The 24284-nt window shown below is 41.2% G+C and overlaps 1 protein-coding gene across 1 annotated transcript in view; it reads right to left on the bottom strand.

Moving 5' to 3' along the window:
• NOM1 (nucleolar protein with MIF4G domain 1) overlaps positions 1 to 2805 on the bottom strand; it is a 96074-nt gene extending 93269 nt beyond the window's left edge. Inside the window, exon 1 of the mRNA XM_053713823.1 lies at positions 1853 to 2805. Coding sequence (XP_053569798.1) covers positions 1853 to 2707 — 855 coding nt within the window. The 5' untranslated portion in view covers positions 2708 to 2805. The remainder of the gene's footprint in view (positions 1 to 1852) is intronic.
• Between the last annotated feature and the right edge of the window lie 21479 nt (positions 2806 to 24284).

The raw sequence follows: 24284 nt of genomic DNA, 5'->3' as shown, positions 1-24284 counted from the left end.
TTACAGGCAAAAGAGCTGAACTTCTTGGGGCATGCCCCGCAAAGGGCCCTGTTCAGGGCTGGTAAGGTAAAAGAGCTTGTAACTTTTTTAATTTAGAATAGGGTAGGGAATGTATTATTTTGGGGGGCTTTGTTATTTTATTAGGGGGCTTAGAGTAGGTGTAATTAGTTTAAAATTGTTGTAATATTTTTCTTATGTTTGTAAATATTTTTTTATTTTCTGTAACTTAGTTCTTTTTTATTTTTTGTACTTTAGCTAGTTTATTTAATTGTATTTATTTGTAGCAATTGTGTTTATTTAATTTATTGATAGTGTAGTGTTAGGTTAATTGTAGGTAATTGTAGGTAGTTTATTTAATTATTTTATTGATAGGGTAGTGTTAGGTTTAATTATATCCTAGGTTAGGATTTATTTTACAGGTAAATTTGTTATTATTTTAACTAGGTAACTATTAAATAGTTCTTAACTATTTAATAGCTATTGTACCTAGTTAAAATAAATACAAAGTTACCTGTAAAATAAATATTAATCCTAAAATAGCTATAATATAATTATAATTTATATTGTAGCTATATTAGGGTTTATTTTACAGGTAAGTATTTAGCTTTAAATAGGATTAATTTATTTAATAAGAGTTAATTTATTTCGTTAGATTAAAATTATATTTAAGTTAGGGGGGTGTTAGTGTTAGGGTTAGACTTAGCTTTAGGGGTTAATACATTTATTAGAATAGCGGTGAGCTCCGGTCGTCAGATTAGGGGTTAATAATTGAAGGTAGGTGTCGGCGATGTTAGGGAGGGCAGATTAGGGGTTAATACTATTTATGATAGGGTTAGTGAGGCGGATTCGGGGTTAATAACTTTATTATAGTAGCGCTCAGGTCCGCTCGGCAGATTAGGGGTTAATAAGTGTAGGTAGGTGTCGGCGACGTTGTGGGGGGCAGATTAGGGGTTAATAAATATAACATAGGGGTCGGCGATGTTAGGGCAGCAGATTAGGGGTACATAGGGATAACGTAGGTTGCGGCGGTTTACGGAGCGGAAGATTAGGGGTTAATAATAATATGCAGGGGTCAGCGATAGCGGGAGTGGCAGATTAGGGGTTAATAAGTGTAAGGTTAGGGGTGCTTAGACTCGGGGTACATGTTAGAGTGTTAGGTGCAGACGTAGGAAGTGTTTCCCCATAGGAAACAATGGGGCTGCGTTAGAAGCTGAACGCTGCTTTTTTGCAGGTGTTAGGTTTTTTTTCAGCTCAAACAGTCCCATTGTTTCCTATGGGGGAATCGTGCACGAGCACGTTTTTGATGCCGGCCGCGTCCGTAAGCAACTCTGGTATCGAGAGTTGCATTTGCGGTAAAAATGCCCTACGCTCCTTTTTTGGAGCCTAACGCAGCATTTGTTTTAACTCTCGATACCAGAGTTAAATTTATGGTGCGGCCAGAAAAAAGCCCGCGGAGCGTTAACAGCCCTTTTACCGCCGAACTCTAAATCTTTGTTGAAAGCTAAGCCTGTGTAGGCTCATATGCTAATTTCTAAGCCCTTGAAGGTCCCCTTTTATATCAGTACATTTTGACAGTTTTTTACAGCTAGACAGTGCTAGTTCATGTGTGCCTTATAGATACCATTTTTGCTCAATCTTTTTAAACAATAGAAATTCTGGAGTGGACTGTCCATATAAGATATTTTACCTAATACTGTTTGCCTTTACTTGTGACAGTGTGACTTTGTTTCAGCATTTGGCAACGATGAAAACTTGAAATACTATGTGCTTGCATGTATACAAATGTTTACATTCCACTACATTATAGTCTACTATGGCCAGACACGGGAAGAATTCAATTAAGTCAACTTACTGTGTTATTGGTTGAAGACTCTTTATTAATACTCTCTGATCCATCAGAATCAACCTGGTCCTCTGCAGAATCTTCTACTTCCTCTCCCATTGCAGCTTCCGCATCAGATTCATCTGCTGACTCCTCGTGTATGTCACAGTCCTTCTCATCCTCTTCTAACCCCTGATCTACTGACCCATCACCCTCAGACATTTCTTCGTCCTCCGTGTCACTTTGTTCATCCTCCAGTGCCTTTGACACCTTCTCTGACAGCTTGTGAAGCCTCTGTGCAGCATCCTCTTCTTCATCCTCCTCATACAACCCAGATGCTGAGCCCCCTGGTTCAAGTACCCCCAAGATATAATCCAGCCCATCTTGTGCAAAAGACTGTGGCAATGAGCTCTTATTCTTCCTTTTATTCATCCTCAGACTCTTTTCTAGCCGCTTTATCTCCTTCTCTTCTTTTTCATTTGCTTCTATAAGAGCTTTCTTTCTCGCCTCCTCCTTGATTGCCTTTTTCTTGCTTGGCTCTACTCGTGGTGCAGATGGTTTCTTCTGTTCTTTTTTCTCCTGCTTCTTCCCTTCATTTTTCTCCTGTTTCTTTTCACTGTGCTCCTCGCTGCTCTGCATAGCCTCAGCCTGTACACCAGGAGTGCCCAGATGGCGCCGTTCATAGTACTGCTTCCTACGAATTTTCTTGGCTTTGCGCTTCTCCTTCCTCAATTCCCTACGGTTCTTAACTCTTCCCCCTGGGATTCCTTCTCCTCTGGTATCTTGGACCCCGCTGCTTTCTGCTTTCTCTACAAACTCCTGCACTGACAGCTTCAGCTTCTTCATCCGCTTGGGATCCCCCCGACCCTGTCCTTTGCGCTTCATATCTATATTCTAATGAATAAATACGTTAACTGTATCAGCACATAAAATAAAGCATTAGATTAAGTAATCTGCAACAACAAAACCCACGCTGTCACAGGGCGCCGCCATGTTGGATAAAAAATAAATAAAGACATTTCCTGTGCGTGGAGAGTCAAGGATTGACTATGTAAAGCGGTTAGAACATAGCGCCATCTACTGGGTTTCTTTATCTACTACACAGGATAAGTCGATATGCGAGATTGTAAATATACTAGTGTGAAATAACATAAAAAATCAATAATAAACTTTCATTTTTCTGATAGAGAGAGCACGCACTTATGAGACGTTTCAACTTACTGCTATTATTAAATTTACCTTATTTTCTTGTTATCATGTGTTCACAAAAATACATACCTAGGTAGGTTCAGTTGGCTCGGAGCAGCAATGCACTACTGGAGGCGAACAGATTTTCCAATGCAAAAAGTAAACTATAAGTAAAGCATTGACTCACTTCAGACATGTAGGTATTGCAAGTAGGATGCTACTGGGCTCAATTTATCATTCATATTCTCCTATATTTTCTCATAAAAGTTCTCATGAGAGGTGCAAAAAAATTGTTGACCACTTCTTTTTGTTTGTTAAAGATAATGTATTTATGATAGAAGTGTACATTAGAATGTCTTTGTGCTACAATGTAGACCACATACAGCCTGTACATTTTTCAATAAAAATATTTTGAAAAAAAAAGTTCTCATGAGAAATAATAATGCCCCTATTATTAATCATTAAAAATGCACCTAAAATTGGGGAAGTTTGACTGTAAAATTCTCCTACTCTGTTCCCATTCTCCTTGGAGAACATGCACACCCCCAAACTGTTCCGATTTTCGCGGGACAGTCCAGATTTTAGGGGTCTGTCCCGCTGTCCCGGGTTGCTAAAATGCCCGATGCATTAAAATTAAAAAAAAAAAAAAAAAATGTATTGGGCACATACTCAGCAGCTGGATTTTCTCTCCCAGGGTTATATACCTTACCTGTTAGATTCTTTGTGGAAAATTAATGGTGTGGGTTAAGCAAGAGTAGGAAGGCTGTATACCCTCTGATCTCAGGTAATGGTGACCTATCTAACCTACCTCTGGTTGTGATGACATCTAACCCCTGGTCATAATACTAGCATGCCTTCAATTTTATACGATGAGCAGTGCTAACACCAGGGTAACGAACAGTGGCAGCCTCAGACTGCCGGCTAATGTGCTTGCCAACCCCAGGACCCCATATCATGAGTTACAGATAGTCATATATGATGTAGTGTGTGTGTCTATCTGTATCTATAAGTGTGTATGTGTGTGTATCTGCGTGTATAAGTGTAAGCTGTGTAGTGTGTGTGTATATGTATGTATAAGTGTAAGCTGTGTAGTGTGTGTGTGTATATGTATGTATAAGTGTGTGTGTATCTGCATGTATAAGTGTATGCTATGTAGTGTGTGTGTCTGCATGTATAAATGTAAGCTATGAAGTGTATGTATCTGCATGTATAAGTGTATACTATGTAGTGTGTGTGTATCTTCATGTGTAAGTGTATGCTATGACATGTTCTCCAAAAAAAAGGTTTAAATTAGATCCTTTTAGGGCTCGATTTATCAATCTGGGGTGGACAGGGGTGTACATATCCGCCTCTGTCTGCCCCAGCTCGCCTCTGCCGGCCAGCAATCCACTGCCAGAATGTAAGATTGCACGTGTGATGAGAGTGGGAAGTGACGTCACCGGATGGGGGCGTGGTTTAGGGCCGTTATTGTCTATGTCGCAGTTACCAAGTTAGATGTGTTGTACAAGCTGTATACTTCTATGCTCTGCAATAAAATAGCGTTGTACCTTCTATGCTGTGTCCTGCATCTCATGACATGGTGTCAGAAGTACTTGCCTGCGCTTCTGTTTCCTGATTAATGACAATGTCGAAGTTTACCCCACCTGAGCCTTTTGATTTCTCTCAGCCTGCAGCTTGGCCCACACGGCGTCAGCGGTTTCAACGCTTCAGGAATGCTTCCAAGCTGGACAAGGAGAGTGGTGAAGTACAAGTTAATTCTCTTTTATACTCTATGGGGAAATATGTGGAGCCAGTGTTCAATGCCTTTACTTTCCAAGAAGGGGAAGAATTTGACTTTGAAATAGTTATGAACAAACTCACTGCTCACTTTGTGCCCAAAAGAAATGTGATTCATGAGAGGGCCTGTTTTCACAAACGTGCTTAGCGTGTGGGAGAATCTGTGCATTACCACTCCTCATAGAATTCCGTTCCCGCTCATGCCTCAAGTGTAGAAGGAGCTTCTGCGTATGAAGAATATGGGAGTTATTGAAGAGGTTGTTGAAGCAACTGACTGGTGTGCCCCCATTGTGCCTGTTGCGAAGAAAAACGGGAAGGTACGCATCTGCGTAGACTTGAAAAGGCTGAATGAGGTGGTAAAGAGAGAGAGATATGTGCTGCCGACACTTGAAGACATAGCTCCGAAATTGGCTAGGGCGAAGTTCTTCTCTATACTGGATGCTTCCAGCGGCTTCTGGCAGATACCTCTAGATCCAAAGTGCCACAAACTGACTACCTTCATTAGACCGGTAGGTCAGTTTTGCTTCTGCTGACTCCCCTTCGGGATATCCTCTGCTCCTGAAATCTTTCAAAGAGAGATGAGTTCTCTCCTAAGGGACCACAAGGGCACGGCAGTCGTCATGGACGACATTTTGATGTATGGGTCTACATTGGAAGAACATGATCAGCGATTGAGCTGTGTGCTGCAGACCTTTAGAGAGTCCTGGCTGAAATTAAATAAGGAGAAATGCAATTTTAGGAATGCTAAATGTTATGTTATTTTGGGCATATTATTAATGGGGATGGCATCAAGGCGGACCCTGATAAAATCCTTGCTATTGAACAGATGAAAAGTCCTTCTGATGTACATGAGCTGAGACAAATATTGGGCCTTATTAATTATGTGGGCAGGTTCCTTACAGATTTATCCACAATACTACACCCTATCACAGAGTTGTTAAAGAAAGATGTTGCCTGGGTCTGGGGACCTTCACAGGAAGAATCTTTTGTGCAGGTCTAAAAAGACTGTGGTTGTGGTGATGCGAGCAGTTATGGGTTAGGGGCCGCCCTCCTGCAGTTGAATGAGAACAAACTTCAGCCCATCGCCTACTGTTCCCGTACACTGATGGCTGCTGAGTCGAAATACGCCCAAATTGAGAAAGAGTGCCTGGCTGCAGTTTGGGCCTGTGAGAGCTTCCAGCGTTACCTAGTGGGTTTAGAGAAATTTGGTCTGGAGACTGATCATAAACCGCTAGTTCCTCTAATCAACTCCTATGATATTGACAAAACACCCCTAAGATGCCAGAGACTTCTGATAAGACTGCTTAGGTTCAATGTTCAGGCAGTGCATGTGCCAGGGAAACAACTGGTAGTGGCAGATACACTTTCCAGGCTCCCGCTGGATGCTGCTGAAGAATCTTCAACAGAATCAGATGTGAAAGTGTATGTAGATTTGGCATCCAAATCCATTTTGTCAGGGAAGCTAGAGCAAATAAGAAAGGAGACATATTTAGATACTGACCTTCAAGAAGTTATTAAGTACATAAAAAAAGGTTGGCCCGAGAGCCGGGCAGCCTGGATGTCTTTAAGTTCTTACCAGTCAGAAAGGTCGCAGCTCACGGAGCTGGATGGGTTGGGGCTGTTCCAGGACTGCATTGTTATTCCTGTTAGCATGCGGCAGGAGATGTTAAACAGGATTCATGATGGCCACTTGAGCATTACAAAGTGCAGAGAAAGGGCAGCTACGGCAGTATGGTGGCCTGGGATCAGTTCCGACATCGCAATCCATGTGTCAAAATGTGCCTTTTGCCGGGAACGCCGGCCTATTCAGAGAAGGGAGCCCTTGATTTCTACTCCGCTGCCTGCAGGCCCGTGGCAGAAGATAGCTGCTGATTTGTGCGAACTGCACTGGAAAAAGTACCTAGTCGTGATTGACTACTATTCCAGGTATTTGGAGATTGCACCCTTGAATGAGTCAAGCCGTTATCACTCGTCTCAAGAGCTTGTTCGCCCGGTGGGGCACACCAATGGACTTAGTGAGTGATAACGGAATGCAGTTTGCTTCCACGGAGTTCAGTTCTTTCAGCAGTGAATATGATTTTGTCCATTCTACGTCGAGTCCACATTACCCGCAGGCCAATGGAATGGCTGAAAGGGCAGTTCAAACAACAAAGTTCATTTTGAAGCAATCTGAGCCTACCTAGCCCTCTTGCCCTATAGGGCGACTCCCATTCAAGCCACGGGTTTTAGCCCGGCACAGCTGATGCTAGGACGTCAGATTCACACCACTTTACCCTCTGTGGGTGTTTTCCAGCCAACTGGCTCTGTTCCTCGGGACGAGGTCCTTAGGAGGGATGAAGAGGCGAAAAGGGGCTATTGATTCTTCTACAACAGGAAACACTCTGTGAGGCCCTTGCAGGAGCTGAATGTGGGGCAAAGTGTCAGAGTTAAACTGGATGATGAGAAGAAATGGAAGACGCCTGCTACGGTAATTGGACATTCTCCAGGACCAAGGTCTTATGTAGTCCTTACTGATGGAGGGACAGAAACACGTCAAAATCGAAAATATCTTCAGTCAGTACCTGAGAGTTTGGGACTGGATGCCTCAGTACCACTGCCGGTGGGATCCCCTGTTTTAAGAGGGTTGCCTTCCCCTCAGCAAGATCACAGTGGGGATACTTCTTTGCTTCCAGCAGACTCTCAATCACCTTCTTCTGTATCAGAGGACAGTTCATGTAAAATGACATCAAGTGGAAGGGTGGTGAAACTTCCAGCCCAATATCGGGATTAGCACTAGTTAGAGCAGTGACCGGAAGTATGGGCAGAATAATCCCATGGTCACTGTGGACTATGGTAGTCTACCCCGATGTTCAAGTCAGGATTGTATTTCATGTTGTTTATATATATATTCTCTTTAACTTGTTATTTGTTGTATACTAAACAAAACTATTTCTGTATGCTTCTTGCATACCTTGTTATTTGATGTATTCAAAAAGAAAAAAAATGTATGCTTTGTCCTTTGAAAAGGGGGAAGATGTGATGAGAGTGGGAAGTGATGTCACCGGATGGGGGCGTGGTTTAGGGCAGTTATTGTCTATGTCGCAGTTACCAAGTTAGATGTGTTGTACAAGCTATATACTTCTATGCTCTGCAATAAAATAGCGTTGTACCTTCTATGCTGTGTCCTCCATCTCATGACAGCACGTAAGCAGTATTTTGTGCTCGCATGCAATCCTGCCCCCCTGCCTGCACACAGCCAATCACACATAGACAGGAGCTGTCAATCTTCCCCGTTCAGGGAGATTGAATTTCTCCACCTAAGAGGTGGCGAAGAGGTTAGGGAAGCAGTGGTCTGATGACCGCTGCTTGATAAATACTGGCTACAGGTTCTCTTGTGAGAACCTGCAGTCATAGGCAGGCGAAGGGCTTCATAAATCGAGCCCTTGGTCGTATTTTATATAGTTCTCCTCATTAATTCTCCTAGTTACAAATGTATCATTGATATTCTACTGTAGAGGACTGAAAGTTCTCCTGCAAGTTCCTGCATTAAAGTTCTCCATAGCTACAGAGGAGAACAGCATTAGAAATCTATTCTCTACCAGTTATAGAAGCAATGTTACAAATAAAAGGGGCTCTACAAGGGGCAAAAATGATCCATAACAAAGCGCAATAATAATGTTTATTGGAGCGCAATAATAATTTATTTTGGGGTGATAAAGAAAATATATAATGGAGTGCCTAAATAATATATAACAAAGCAAAAATATGATATCTATTGGGGCATAAAAATAAGATATATAAGAAGCGCTAAAATAGAAGCACAAAACAATGAAAATGTAGATCTATTTTTTTACATGACAGTTTGTTGAAGAGGGGCGTTAACAAAGCTACTAGGGGGCTGTATAAATATTTCTATTGGTTTATGTATGACTTACATGGAGAATAGGTGCTTATTTTCAGTGATAAATAAGGAGGAGATACTAATCCTACTAGAGAAATTTATCTTTAGTTCTCCTCAGCTCTCCTAAGGAGAGACGCAAAGAAAAAAAACAACTTTTTTATGATAAATACGGGTGCACAGGTGCGCCTCACCCTCTCCAAAGGTGAGCTGCGGAGATCTGGGGCGCGATCCGATATACGGCACAGGTTTCGGCGCAAGTTCCTGCATTAAAGTTCTCCATAGCTACAGAGGAGAACAGCATTAGAAATCTATTCTCTACCAGTTATAGAAGCAATGTTACAAATAAAAGGGGCTCTACAAGGTGCAAAAATTATCCATAACAAAGCGCAATAATAATGTTTATTGGAGCGCAATAATAATTTATTTTGGGGTGATAAAGAAAATATATAATGGAGTGCCTAAATAATATATAACAAAGCACAAATATGATATCTATTGGGGCATAAAAATAAGATATATAAGAAGCGCTAAAATAGAAGCACAAAACAATGAAAATGTAGATCTATTTTTTTACATGACAGTTTGTTGAAGAGGGGCGTTAACAAAGCTACTAGGGGGCTGTATAAATATTTCTTTTTTTTTTTTTTTTTTTTTTTTTTTTAAATTTTAATGCTTTTATTGAGATTTTTCCAAGGTATACATAGGTTAACATAAAAAGAAAAATTTCAAATCAACAATAGTTATTACAGTAGATAGAACATTGTTACAAATATGTCACTATTCTTATATCAGGAAGACTCGAGGTTAGCTATTGCTATTGGTTTGGATGATAAATACCAAAACAGTTGCCGTCTATATATATGAATCGTCTATAAGTGATGAATTAGTAAGAGTGACTGACTCCTGATTATTATGGATTAACTACCTTTCGTAGCTGCTCAGGAAATTTAGGCCTAGATTTGGAGTTCGGCGGTAAAAGGGCTGTTAACGCTCCGCGGGTTTTTTTCTGGCCGCACCATAAATTTAACTCTGGTATCGAGAGTTCAAACAAATGTTGCGTTAGGCTCCAAAAAAGGAGCGTAGAGCATATTTACCGCAAATGCAACTCTCGATACCAGAGTTGCTTACGGACGCGGCCGGCATCAAAAACGTGCTCGTGCACGATTCTCCCATAGGAAACAATGGGGCAGTCTGAGCTGAAAAAAAACCTAACACCTGCAAAAAAGCAGCGTTCAGCTCTTAACGCAGCCCCATTGTTTCCTATGGGGAAACACTTCCTACGTCTGCACCTAACACTCTAACATGTACCCCGAGTCTAAACACCCCTAACCTTACACTTATTAACCCCTAATCTGCCGCCCCCGCTATCGCTGACCCCTGCATTACACTTTTAACCCCTAATCTGCCGCTCCGTAAACCGCCGCCACCTACGTTATCCCTATGTACCCCTAATCTGCTGCCCTAACATCGCCGACCCCTATGTTATATTTATTAACCCCTAATCTGCCCCCCACAACGTCGCCGACACCTGCCTACACTTATTAACCCCTAATCTGCCGAGCGGACCTGAGCGCTACTATAATAAAGTTATTAACCCCTAATCCGCCTCACTAACCCTATCATAAATAGTATTAACCCCTAATCTGCCCTCCCTAACATCGCCGACACCTACCTTCATTATTAACCCCTAATCTGCCGACCGGAGCTCACCGCTATTCTAATAAATGTATTAACCCCTAAAGCTAAGTCTAACCCTAACACTAACACCCCCCTAAGTTAAATATAATTTTTATCTAACGAAATAAATTAACTCTTATTAAATAAATAATTCCTATTTAAAGCTAAATACTTACCTGTAAAATAAATCCTAATATAGCTACAATATAAATTATAATTATATTATAGCTATTTTAGGATTAATATTTATTTTACAGGCAACTTTGTAATTATTTTAACCAGGTACAATAGCTATTAAATAGTTAAGAACTATTTAATAGTTACCTAGTTAAAATAATAACAAATTTACCTGTAAAATAAATCCTAACCTAAGATATAATTAAACCTAACACTACCCTATCAATAAAATAATTAAATAAACTACCTACAATTACCTACAATTAACCTAACACTACACTATCAATAAATTAATTAAACACAATTGCTACAAATAAATACAATTAAATAAACTATCTAAAGTACAAAAAATAAAAAAGAACTAAGTTACAGAAAATAATAAAATATTTACAAACATAAGAAAAATATTACAACAATTTTAAACTAATTACACCTACTCTAAGCCCCCTAATAAAATAACAAAGCCCCCCAAAATAAAAAAATTCCCTACCCTATTCTAAAATACAAATATTACAAGCTCTTTTACCTTACCAGCCCTGAACAGGGCCCTTTGCGGGGCATGCCCCAAGAATTTCAGCTCTTTTGCCTGTAAAAAAAAACATACAATACCCCCCCCCCCAACATTACAACCCACCACCCACATACCCCTAATCTAACCCAAACCCCCCTTAAATAAACCTAACACTACCCCCCTGATGATCTTCCTACCTTGTCTTCACCATGCCAGGTTCACCGATCCGTCCTGGCTCCAAGATCTTCATCCAACCCAAGCGGGGGCTAGACATCCACTGAAGAAGTCCAGAAGAGGGTCCAAAGTCTTCCTCCTATCCGGCAAGAAGAGGACATCCGGACCGGCAAACATCTTCTCCAAGCGGCATCTTCTATCTTCTTCCATCCGATGACGACCGGCTCCATCTTGAAGACCTCCAGCGCGGATCCATCCTCTTCTTCCGACGACTAGACGACGAATGACGGTTCCTTTAAGGGACGTCATCCAAGATGGCGTCCCTCGAATTCCGATTGGCTGATAGGATTCTATCAGCCAATCGGAATTAAGGTAGGAATTTTCTGATTGGCTGATGGAATCAGCCAATCAGAATATAGTTCAATCCGATTGGCTGATCCAATCAGCCAATCAGATTGAGCTCGCATTCTATTGGCTGTTCCGATCAGCCAATAGAATGCGAGCTCAATCTGATTGGCTGATTGGATCAGCCAATCGGATTGAACTATATTCTGATTGGCTGATTCCATCAGCCAATCAGAAAATTCCTACCTTAATTCCGATTGGCTGATAGAATCCTATCAGCCAATCGGAATTCGAGGGACGCCATCTTGGATGACGTCCCTTAAAGGAACCGTCATTCGTCGTCTAGTCGTCGGAAGAAGAGGATGGATCCGCGCTGGAGGTCTTCAAGATGGAGCCGGTCGTCATCGGATGGAAGAAGATAGAAGATGCCGCTTGGAGAAGATGTTTGCCGGTCCGGATGTCCTCTTCTTGCCGGATAGGAGGAAGACTTTGGACCCTCTTCTGGACTTCTTCAGTGGATGTCTAGCCCCCGCTTGGGTTGGATGAAGATCTTGGAGCCAGGACGGATCGGTGAACCTGGCATGGTGAAGACAAGGTAGGAAGATCATCAGGGGGGTAGTGTTAGGTTTATTTAAGGGGGGTTTGGGTTAGATTAGGGGTATGTGGGTGGTGGGTTGTAATGTTGGGGGGGGGTATTGTATGTTTTTTTTTACAGGCAAAAGAGCTGAAATTCTTGGGGCATGCCCCGCAAAGGGCCCTGTTCAGGGCTGGTAAGGTAAAAGAGCTTGTAATATTTGTATTTTAGAATAGGGTAGGGAATTTTTTATTTTGGGGGGCTTTGTTATTTTATTAGGGGGCTTAGAGTAGGTGTAATTAGTTTAAAATTGTTGTAATATTTTTCTTATGTTTGTAAATATTTTATTATTTTCTGTAACTTAGTTCTTTTTTATTTTTTGTACTTTAGATAGTTTATTTAATTGTATTTATTTGTAGCAATTGTGTTTAATTAATTTATTGATAGTGTAGTGTTAGGTTAATTGTAGGTAATTGTAGGTAGTTTATTTAATTATTTTATTGATAGGGTAGTGTTAGGTTTAATTATATCTTAGGTTAGGATTTATTTTACAGGTAAATTTGTTATTATTTTAACTAGGTAACTATTAAATAGTTCTTAACTATTTAATAGCTATTGTACCTGGTTAAAATAATTACAAAGTTGCCTGTAAAATAAATATTAATCCTAAAATAGCTATAATATAATTATAATTTATATTGTAGCTATATTAGGATTTATTTTACAGGTAAGTATTTAGCTTTAAATAGGAATTATTTATTTAATAAGAGTTAATTTATTTCGTTAGATAAAAATTATATTTAACTTAGGGGGGTGTTAGTGTTAGGGTTAGACTTAGCTTTAGGGGTTAATACATTTATTAGAATAGCGGTGAGCTCCGGTCGGCAGATTAGGGGTTAATAATTGAAGGTAGGTGTCGGCGATGTTAGGGAGGGCAGATTAGGGGTTAATACTATTTATGATAGGGTTAGTGAGGCGGATTAGGGGTTAATAACTTTATTATAGTAGCGCTCAGGTCCGCTCGGCAGATTAGGGGTTAATAAGTGTAGGTAGGTGTCGGCGACGTTGAGGGGGGCAGATTAGGGGTTAATAAATATAACATAGGGGTCGGCGATGTTAGGGGTAGCAGATTAGGGGTACATAGGGATAACGTAGGTGGCGGCGATTTGCGGTCGGAAGATTAGGGGTTAATTATTTTAAGTAGCTTGCGGCGACGTTGTGGGGGGCAAGTTAGGGGTTAATAGATATAATACAGGGGTCGGCGGTGTTAGGGGCAGCAGATTAGGGGTACATAGCTATAATGTAGGTGGCGGTCGGCAGATTAGGGGTTAAAAATTTTAATCGAGTGGCGGCGATGTGGGGGGACCTCGGTTTAGGGGTACATAGGTAGTTTATGGGTGTTAGTGTACTTTAGGGTACAGTAGTTAAGAGCTTTATAAACCGGCGTTAGCCAGAAAGCTCTTAACTCCTGCTATTTTCAGGCGGCTGGAATCTTGTCGTTAGAGCTCTAACGCTCACTGCAGAAACGACTCTAAATACCGGCGTTAGGAAGATCCCATTGAAAAGATAGGCTACGCAAATGGCGTAGGGGGATCTGCGGTATGGAAAAGTCGCGGCTGTAAAGTGAGCGTTAGACCCTTTAATCACTGACTCCAAATACCAGCGGGCGGCCAAAACCAGCGTTAGGAGCCTCTAACGCTGGTTTTGACGGCTACCGCCGAACTCTAAATCTAGGCCTTAGATTTTAGGAGATCGGAGCTGAGAGTATTTTTTGTTTGGTCAGTAATTGAGGGGCTGTAAGGGAATGGATTGTTGCTAATTATTTATGTATTCCTCCCATAGGAATATTATGTTATGAAATTCATCTATTCGCTTGGTGTGAGTATAATGGTATTTTTCTAGTTGGAGATAATGTGTAACTCTTGTTTTCCACACTGCAAGGGATGGTAAGGCTGTTTTTTTCCAGTTAAGTGGTATTAACCTCTTTGCTGTATTAATCGTGATGGTGAGAAGTGTTCGTTTTAATTTGCTTGCGATTTTAGGAAATTTGTTAAATAGAAAAACCCAAGGTGTAAACGGGAGTGGTGCTCCCAATATCTTTTCAATTTCTGGTTTAAGGGCGTGCCAATAGGATATTACTACTGGGCAGGTCCACCAGATGTGTGCAAAAGTTGCCGGTTCTCCACACTCTCTCCAGCACATGGTAGCCGTGTTGGGAAATAAATGATGTAGTCGAACAGGTGTATAGTACCATCTGCTCAATAATTTTATATTCATCTCCAGCATCGAAATGGATGATGAGGCTTTTGTCATTTGTTGGAAAATAATGGTCCAGTCTTGCGGGTCTAGGCTGTTTTCATGATCTGCTTCCCATTTAGCTATATATGTAGGAGGTGCCGCATGGGACACCTGCGATAACATTTTATATGCTAAGGATAGGATTCCCCTCTGTGGGTGGGGTTGGGAGCATACTGTTTCGAATTGGTAGAGGCGTCTATTCAATTGGCGTTTAAAAGGGTGTGTGGATAGGTAATGTTTCAGCTGTGTATAGGTGTACCAATTTTGAAAGTGTATCCCAAGAGTGTCACAGACTGCCTGTTGTGGTTGGATGCCTTTATCTTTATATAAAAGGTGATGTGGGATTGAGCTTTGCAAAAAGGAGGTAGAGTGGGCTGTGTTAGGTGTTTTTATTAAGAAGGAGAGCGGTGTATTTTTGCTAACTGGTGTTAAAGGGGAGTATGTTGTGGAGATCTTGGGGTATTTCTTGAGTATTTTATCCCCTTGTCTAAATGTTTCATTCACCAGGCTTGGAGTTGTATGTAATAGTTTACGGTGGGCGCTGGGAATCCAGCAATTCCCGCATAGATAGTGCTTATCAGAGAGTGTTTGCTCTAATTGGATCCACTCTTTGTTCATGTTATGTTTACACCAGTCGACAATTCGTGTGAGGAATACTGCCTGTCTGTAACGTGATATATTGGGGGCTCCCGCCCCACCCAACTCCTTTGGGCGATATAAAGTGGAGGTGGCAATGCGAGGTCGTTTGCGTGACCATATGAAACAATTGATTTGCTTTTGTAAGGAGAATATTAGATGTTCTGGGAGCGGGATTGGGAGGGTTTGCAGAATATATAGAATTTTAGGTAGGATGATCATTTTGATTGCGTTAATTTTCCCTAACCAGGAAAGAGGCTTAAGGTTCCAGGCGTTAAGGGTATTATGGATTGTCGCGGTGAGAGTTTTATAGTTTGAGGAGATTATAGTGTCCGCAGATGGTGAGATGTATACTCCTAGGTATTTGATGGCCTTGGGCTGTATGCGGAAATGGTGGCGTTGTTGGATTCTGTCTATTATATCTGAATGTAAGTGTGTGGCCAGCAGTTCAGATTTCGTGATGTTAATTTTAAAATTGGAATATGTACCATAAAGTTGTAGAGTTTGCATCAGGGGGGGTAATGATTCTCGGGGTCTGTTAATGTTAAGAAAATATCATCTGCATATAGAGTTATCTTATATATAACGGAACCAATCTGAAACCCTTGGATATTAGTGTTGTTTCTCACCTGGGAAGCAAGCACCTCCATTGCCATTATGAATAGGAGGGGTGAGAGTGGGCAGCCCTGTCTTGTTCCGTTATTTATTTTGAAAGGGGAAGAAATAGAGTCATTCAATTTGATTTTGGCTTGTGGATTATTATAAAGGGTAAATATTTTTCCTATGATCTCTTGGGGGAAACCAAATACGTGCATAGTTTGTTTCAGGAAAGACCAATTTAGCCTGTCAAAGGCCTTTTCAGCGTCCATTGACAAGAATATCGATGGGATTTTTTGGGTTGTTGCGAATTCCATAAGGTCTATTATTTTAGTAGTGTTATCCCTAGCTTCTCTCGAGGGAGTGAAGCCTGCTTGGTTGATGTGTATGATAGAGGGTAAGATTAGATTAATTCTGGTGGCTATAATTTTTGCAAAAAGTTTTACATCAAAGTTTAAAAGAGAAATGGGGCGGAAGTTTGCAGGTGTGTCTGGGGGTTTGCCTGGCTTCGGGAGCACAACCACTTGGGCTTCTAGCATTGAAGATGGGAAGGGATTGTCACCTGTTACTTCATTGAACATCGCGGTGAGGTGAGGCGTTAGTGCAGCCAAAAAAGTTTTATAGTATTTGGCTGTAAAGCCTTCTGGCCCTGGGCTTTTCCCAATTTTTAGGGTCTTAATGGCTGTTTGAACTTCTTGGGGGGATATTGATTTATTAAGTTGGTCTTTTTGATCTTCTATCAGCACTGGCATTGGATATTTTGTTATATACTCTATAAGTTTTGCTGAATGATCTATTGTTATATAGTGAGGTGTAGTATTCGTGAAAGGACTTCAAGATGTCTGGAGTGGTTTGAAGTGGTTTCCCCTTGGGGTTTTGTAACTCATAAATATGTGATTTGAATCGTTTTTTCTTTAACGCTCTAGCTAAAAGTTTACCAGCCCTATTATTTTCGAAGTAAAACATGCTGTTGGTTCTTTTACGTTGGGAGTGGTACTCTATGTCTAAGAAGTTGTCTAGTTCTTCTCGTGTTGTTTGGATTTCCGTTAGAATACTAGTGTCTGTTGGGGATTGCTTGTGTCTATACTCAAGCTGAGCATATTTTGTTGTTAAGTCTTGGTATTTTTTACGATTGGTCTGAGTGTAGTGGGCTTTCATTTTGATTAGCTCCCCACGAAGTACACACTTATGTGCTTCCCAAATAGTGAAATTATTGTCAATCGAGCTTAAATTTATGGCAAAATACTCTTCGATAGATCTGGTTAATTTAGGGATTTGGTCTGGATGGTCGAGAAGACCATCATCCATTTTCCATTGGTATGGATTAAGGGGGGTATTGGGCCAAGTGAATTTAAGTTGGACAGATGAATGATCTGACCAGAAAGTGGGTATTATGTCGCACCTTTTTATGTGGGTGAGGCCGCTCTGATCTGTAATGATGTAATCTAACCTACTATAGGATTTGTTAGGGTGGGAAAAAAAGGTGTAATCTCTTCTCTCTCGGTGCATGAATCTCCAGGCATCATAAAGATTCATATCTCTCATTCCTTGCCAGATGGCTCTGGAAAGTTTTTTAGGGATTTGTATGTTTGCATTAGTACTGTCAATGGTGGGCTGTAACGTCACACATTGAAGTCACCAGATAGGAAGATTGGGCCTTTGGCTAGGTCTAATATTCTCGTGAACATAGTGCGGAAAAAGGGGAGTTGGTGAGTGTTAGGAGCATATATGTTTATGAGTGTTATGGGTCTGCCATACAGCAGGCCCATCAAACCTAGAAATCGGCCTTCTCTGTCTGCTACTCTTTTGATAATGGTAAATGGGGTGGACTTGTGTATTAAGATGCTCACTCCATTCTTTTTGTTCGGACCGGTGCTATGGAAATGAGTGGTGAAGTGTTTTCCGAAGTATTTGGGAATGTTGCGTGATTTAAAGTGTGTTTCTTGGAGGAAGAGTATATCTATGTGGTGTTTTGTTAGATCTGACAGGGCTTTGGATCTTTTTTGTGGTGAATTAAATCCCTTTACGTTTTGAGTCAGGAGAGTCAGTTGTGGAGGTGGGTCACGGGTCAGTGACGGCATTATAGAGCTGTAAATGTTCGAGATGTGATTGAATGCTATGGCGTGTGTTGGTATAAGGCTCGAGAGTAATGTGGATGGTTGTAGTCAATGTGACAGGTTTTGAAATTGTAACAAGATAAACAAACAGTGTGTAACAATATAACCATTTTTTCTGGAAGAAAAACATATTAAACAAACTAAACACATTAACCAAATAGAACTTACAAATGGCTCTCTGCCTAATGTAGGTCATTTCTGAGAGCACAAGTGGAGGGGAATACAGTTGGTTAACCCTTACAGTATATATATAATTATTAATCCCATGGGTTAAAGATGGTGAAGTTATTTGTAACTTAAATATAAAGTGGGTATTTCGCTTAGCGGAGCGTATGAGCTCTAATCTATGCTCAAGTGAGCGTACCAAAGTGTGCTCCATCCATAACATAAATCTTATGCTTTAGAATGCCAGTCAATTCGCTTATTATTATGGGGGGGAAAGATATCGTCTCCAAGTATATACATGTATGGTTGTTAATAGGATACACAGTTATACTTTTTGGGATTAACAGATTTTACTAACATCACAAAACTTTGCATGACAAGTAAGATACAATGACTTCTTTTTCCTTCCCTTTTTTTTTTTTTTTTTTCTTCTTTCCCCCCCCCCCCCCTTTTTTTTTTTTCTTATATACTTAACAGAGTCCCAGTATGAAATGAAGTCTCTCTCGCCAGTTCAGTGGGTTGAGTCCTTATACGTGTCTTGGCTTTGCTGTGAGGCAAGAGGTGATATCGGGTTGGTGCGAGGAGATTGGGACTGAGTGAGATATCTGCCTTGTCTGCCGGCAGTTGACTTTTCAGGTGTGAGTGAGTCTCTGGCATTGCTTGACGTCGGAGGCCTGGGTTGGTTCAGGATGGTGGAATCTGATGGGGGATCTATCCCCAACAATCTGCAAAAAGAGTCAGTATCTTCAGGCGATTTGCATGTTAGTCGGGTGTTGTTTCTAAGCACCCAGACCTGGGTGGGAAAGCCCCATCTGTACGGGATTTTTTTATTGCGGAGAAGTGTTGTTAATGGGTTGAACTCTTTTCTTCGCTGCAATGTTTGCGAGGCCAAGTCCTGGTAGAATTGGAGAACATTGCCACGGAATCTAATTGGCTGCAGCTTCCTTGATTGGTTTAGGAGCATTTCCTTTTCAAGAAAATTCTTAAAACGAATTATGATGTCTCTTGGAGGTGCCGTGTCTAGAGGCTTTGGCCTAAGAGATCTGTGGGCTCGCACCCATTGAATGTCAGAGGTGCAGGCTGATTCTTTTATTTGTTGGAATAATGATTGGAGATAAACTGGGTAGTCTCGAGGTAGAACACTCTCTGGTACCCCTCTGATCCGCATATTTTTACGGCGGCTCCTGTTTTCCAGGTCTTCTAATTTTTCCTGGAGTGAGGAGATGATTTCTTGATGAGAGGCAACCTGGTCTGTAAGGGATTGGATGTCCTCTTTTATCTCATCTTGATTAGTCTCCATGGAATCCACTTGGAGTCCTATTGTATGAATGTCTTGCTTCATGTTTGCCAATTCTTCTCTAATGCATGTGCGCACGATGTCCGCAATGTCCTGCTTGGATGGAAGACCTTGAAGAATAGTTGCAGTAAGATTAGTGTCCTCCTCTTGTGAATTAGGTAGATTTGAGACTTGGCGGTCTACAGAAAGTCTCTTGTCTCTCGCCTCCGTTGTATCTGTTGTTTGCATGTAGGAGGATATGTAAGCCGTTTTAACAGCAGACATTTTTAGAGGTTTATCTTGTTTTAGCCTTCTGGACGCCATGTCTTTCAATTCAAAGAAGAAATATATTGGGAGAAGTCTTTTTTGGATGTATCCCTAAAGTCCTCAGTCACTGATGTCCTGTAATGCTTCTTATGTAGGTAGTTAATCAATTAGGCTTTCACAATGGCAGTACGTGGATTTTTATTGTGGGGATCTGCCAAGGAAAGCTGTGCCAATTTAGGTTTCAACATGCACCTTCCTATTTTCTTCGTTATAGGCTGCGCTAGTTCTCTGCAGAATTGTTACTGTAAACTCACACTGGATGATATCCGTAGCGCGCTATCATTGGTATTTGGTGCCTGATGGAAATTCCTACACTGATGCAGGGTTTATTAGTGGGTCTCTGTTCTAGTGCCCAGTGCTTTATAGGTGGGATATGGTAGAAAGTACTATGTTTGCATCTATGCCTTGACACCTTCTCCCTTGTAGCTTTCACTATGTTCAGATTATGGATTTGTAGTGCTTTCAATGGTGGCGCTCAAAGTTTTTTATTTGTTTGGCCACGGCTTCCTTTTATGCGGTGGGGTTATAAACCAGTTATTTACTCTGCTTTTTATCTATTATTAGGGTATCACTTCCTGTATTTGCATAACTCTGATAGCCGTTCTAGCTTATGATGCCTAAGGTTGCCTAATTAGCTCTATGTGCGGTGTCATATTGCTGATGAGCTTTAACAGATGTGGCATGGCAGATTGTATGTGTCACAATGGTGGCCAGCGCACTTCCGGGAAGACACTATGCTCCAGCCACGGTCTAAGGTCTGAAGGCTTCGGCGAAAAGCAACCCCTCTCCACTTTGAATTTTTCTATGTAAGTAACCGGAACTGTCTCTGTGGAAGCAGGGGGATTTTACTGATCGTACCTTTGTTTAGTTCGGGTGCCATGGCCGTGATAGCCGTGATAGCGGTGATAGTGGGCGTGGTGTCTCCTGAACGGGCCGTCCAGTGTTTACTGCTTATTACCGCCGTGCTGTGTAGAGAGACCTGTTGTTGCTGGGGCTACTTGGTGTGGGCTGACGGCTTCTGGCTCCGTTTTGATCGCTTTGGAATAGCTGGTAGGTGCCGGGTGATTAGCGCTGGAGATTCACCTTCTCCGACTAAGAGCAGCACATTACAATCTCAGATGGCTTCTTTCTCTCTTTGCCGCATGGTGTTGTAAGTTATATATCTACAGCAGATATCCTTAGCTTGTCAGTACTGAGTGTGATCATAATTGGTGTAAGTTGAGACAAATTTTAGTGGGATTTAAAGTATTTTTAAGGTTACCAACACGGAGCTCCGGAATTACGCTGCTCTCATGGCAGCAGCCGGCTCCGCGCCCCGCTGTATAAATATTTCTATTGGTTTATGTATGACTTACATGGAGAATAGGTGCTTATTTTTCAGTGATAAATAAGGAGGAGATACTAATCCTACTAGAGAAATTTATCTTTAGTTCTCCTCAGCTCTCCTAAGGAGAGACGCAAAGAAAAAAAACAACTTTTTTATGATAAATACGGGTGCACAGGTGCGCCTCACCCTCTCCAAAGGTGAGCTGCGGAGATCTGGGGCGCGATCCGATATACGGCACAGGTTTCGGCGCAAGCGTGGAAACCTGCGCCGCCTGTACTTTCAGCTCGCAACTCGAGCTATCACATATACGGCGCCGTCAGATGCTAAAGTGCCGTAAGTCGGACAAACTAGCAATGTCCAGAAATCTGTGTAAGTACAAATTTCTGGAGTCGCCAGTGACTTACGGCACTTTAGAAACTGTCGCCGCCTACAAAACCTTACTAAAGTATTAAATCTCCCGTACTGTCTAACACGCCTCCCAAAAATAACCCGACACGTATACCCCTCTATCCACAATCCCCCCTCTTACTCCTAATAATAAATATATTAACCCCTAAACCGCTGCTCCCGGACCCCGCCGCCAGCTACATATGTTTTACCCCCTAATCTGACCCCCCTACACCGCCGCCAGCTACATTAAAATTATTACCCCCTAATGTGAGCCCGCTACCCCGCCGCCCCCTATTTAAACTATATTAACCCCTAATGTGAGCCCCCTACTTAAACTATATGAACCCCTAATCTGACCCCCTTACACCACCGCCACCTATATTAAAATTATTAACCCCTAATCTAATCCCCCTACACCGCCGCCACCTATATTAAATTTATTAACCCCTAAAATACTAAAATTTCCCTACCCTAAACTAAATTACAAATATCCCTGAAAAGGGCCTTTTGCAGGGCATTGTCCCAAAGTAACCAGCTCTATTACCAGCCCTTAAAAGGGCCTTTTGCGGGGCATTGACCCAAAGTAACCGGCTCTATTACCAACCCTTAAAAGGGCCTTTTGCGGGGCATTGTCCCAAAGTAATCAGCTCTATTACCTGTAATCTAATCCCCCTACACCGCCGCCACCTATATTAAATGTATTAACCCCTAATCTAATCCCCCTACACTGCCGCAACCTATATTAAATATATTAACCCCTAATCTGACCCCCCTACACCGCCGCCACCTATATTAACTATATTAACCCTAATTATATTAGGGTTAATATAGTTATTATATTATATATATTAACTATATTAACCCTATCTAACTCTAACACCCCTAACTTACCTATAAAATAAACCCTAAGATAGCTACAATATAATTAATAATTACATTGTAGCTATTATAGCGTTTATATTTATTTTACAGGTAACTTGGTATTTATGTTAACTAGGTACAATAGCTATTAAATAGTTAATAACTATTTAATAGCTTCCTAGTTAAAATAATTACCAAATTACCTGTAAAATAAATCCTAACCTAAGTTACAAATACACCTACACTATCAATAAATTAATTAAACTACAAATATCTAAACTAAAATACAATTAAATAAACTAAACTAAATTACAAAAAAAAAAACACTAAAGTACAAAAATAAAAAAAGATTACAATAATTTTAAGATAATTACACCTAATCTAAGCCCCCTAATAAAATAATAAAGCCCCCCAAAATAAAAAAAAATCCCTACCCTATTCTAAAGTACAGTACAAAGTAATCAGCTCTTTTACCAGCCCTTAAAAGGGCTTTTTGCGGGGCATTGCCCCAAAGTAATCAGCTCTTTTACCTGTAAAAAAAAAATAGAATACCCCCCAACATTAATTTAGTTAATATTATTAATATTATTTAGATTTATTTTAATAATAATTAAGTTAGGGGTGTTAGAGTTAGACAGGGTTAATATAGTATATATATATATAATATAATAACTATATTAACCCTAATATAATTAGGGTTAATATAGTTAATATAGGTGGCGGCGGTGTAGGGGGGTCAGATTAGGGGTTAATATATTTAATATAGGTTGCGGCGGTGTAGGGGGATTAGATTTGGGGTTAATACATTTAATATAGGTGGCGCCAGTGTAGGGGGATTAGATTAGGGGGTTAATATATTTAATATAGGTGGCGGTGGTGTAGGGGTATTAGATTACAGGTAAAAGAGCTGATTACTTTGGGACAATGCCCCGCAAAAGGCCCTTTTAAGGGCTGGTAATAGAGCTGGTTACTTTGGGGCAATGCCCCGCAAAAGGCCCTTTTAAGGGCTGGTAATAGAGCTGGTTACTTTGGGACAATGCCCTGCAAAAGGCCCTTTTCAGGGCTATTTGTAATTTAGTTTAGGGTAGGGACATTTTAGGGGGTAATACATTTATTATAGGTGGCGGCGGGGTAGGGGCTCACATTAGGGGGTAATATAGTTAATATAGATGGCGGCGGTGTAGGGGGATTACATTAGGGGTTAATAATTTTAATGTAGGTGGCGGCAGTGTAGGGGGATCACATTAGGGGGTTAGACATTTATTGTAGGTGGCGGCGGGGTCCGGGAGCGTCGGTTTAGGGGTTAAACACTTTATTAGGGATGTGGCGGGGGATCGCAGTTGACAGGTAGATGGACATTGCGCATGCGTTAGGTGTTAGGTTTTATTTTGCAGCCAGTTTAGGGAGTTACGGGGCTCCAATACTCAGCATAAGGCTTACTACGCCTGCAATTTGTGGCGAGGTGAAAATGGAGTAAGATTTCTCCATTTTCGCCACGTAAGTCCTTACGCTGTATATTGGATACTACGCTGGTTTGGTATACCTGTCTATGGGCCAAAAAACTACGGCCGAAGGCAGAAATATACGAGTGTAACTTCTAGGTTACGCCAAATATAGGATACCAAACCAGCGCAAAATTTGGCGATGATTTTTATCGGCTCGTGGCCCTGATGGAAGAATTCCCCAAATGATTGATAAATCGAGCCAACTGGGCCATACACAGATGCCACAGTCCCAGGTCACGCCACTAACTAGTACACAACAGGGGATGTCTACTTGTTTCTCTTGCAAACGAATGAGTACAGCTAAACACACAATAATGACCCAATCCAATGCGTTTCATGTCCCTAAAGGTTGCAGATATGTGATTATTTATTTTAAATTGTGATTGCACTGATCCATAGGGTTATCTAGATAATCATATAGTGTCACATGACTCTATTTATAAACAGCGGAGGCATTTTTGGAGCCTTTGCACCGGTGCAGGGTCACTTATGTGTTACTGCAAGTTTAGAAGTTGTGCCAATTTTCTCAGGGTAATTGACAGCCCTTGCTCTCGCACAACTGCTCATGCAAGCTCAGCGGGTGGCACTGCACAAGAATTTACTGGTACAATGATATCTGCGGGGAGCTGAGATATATTGTCTGCTGCCTGCTTGTCACGTA

This window comes from Bombina bombina, chromosome 5, assembly GCF_027579735.1.
Source record: "Bombina bombina isolate aBomBom1 chromosome 5, aBomBom1.pri, whole genome shotgun sequence".
In the NCBI taxonomy this organism is placed as follows: Eukaryota; Metazoa; Chordata; class Amphibia; order Anura; family Bombinatoridae; genus Bombina; species Bombina bombina.
This window is presented reverse-complemented; position numbering and strand designations above follow the sequence as displayed.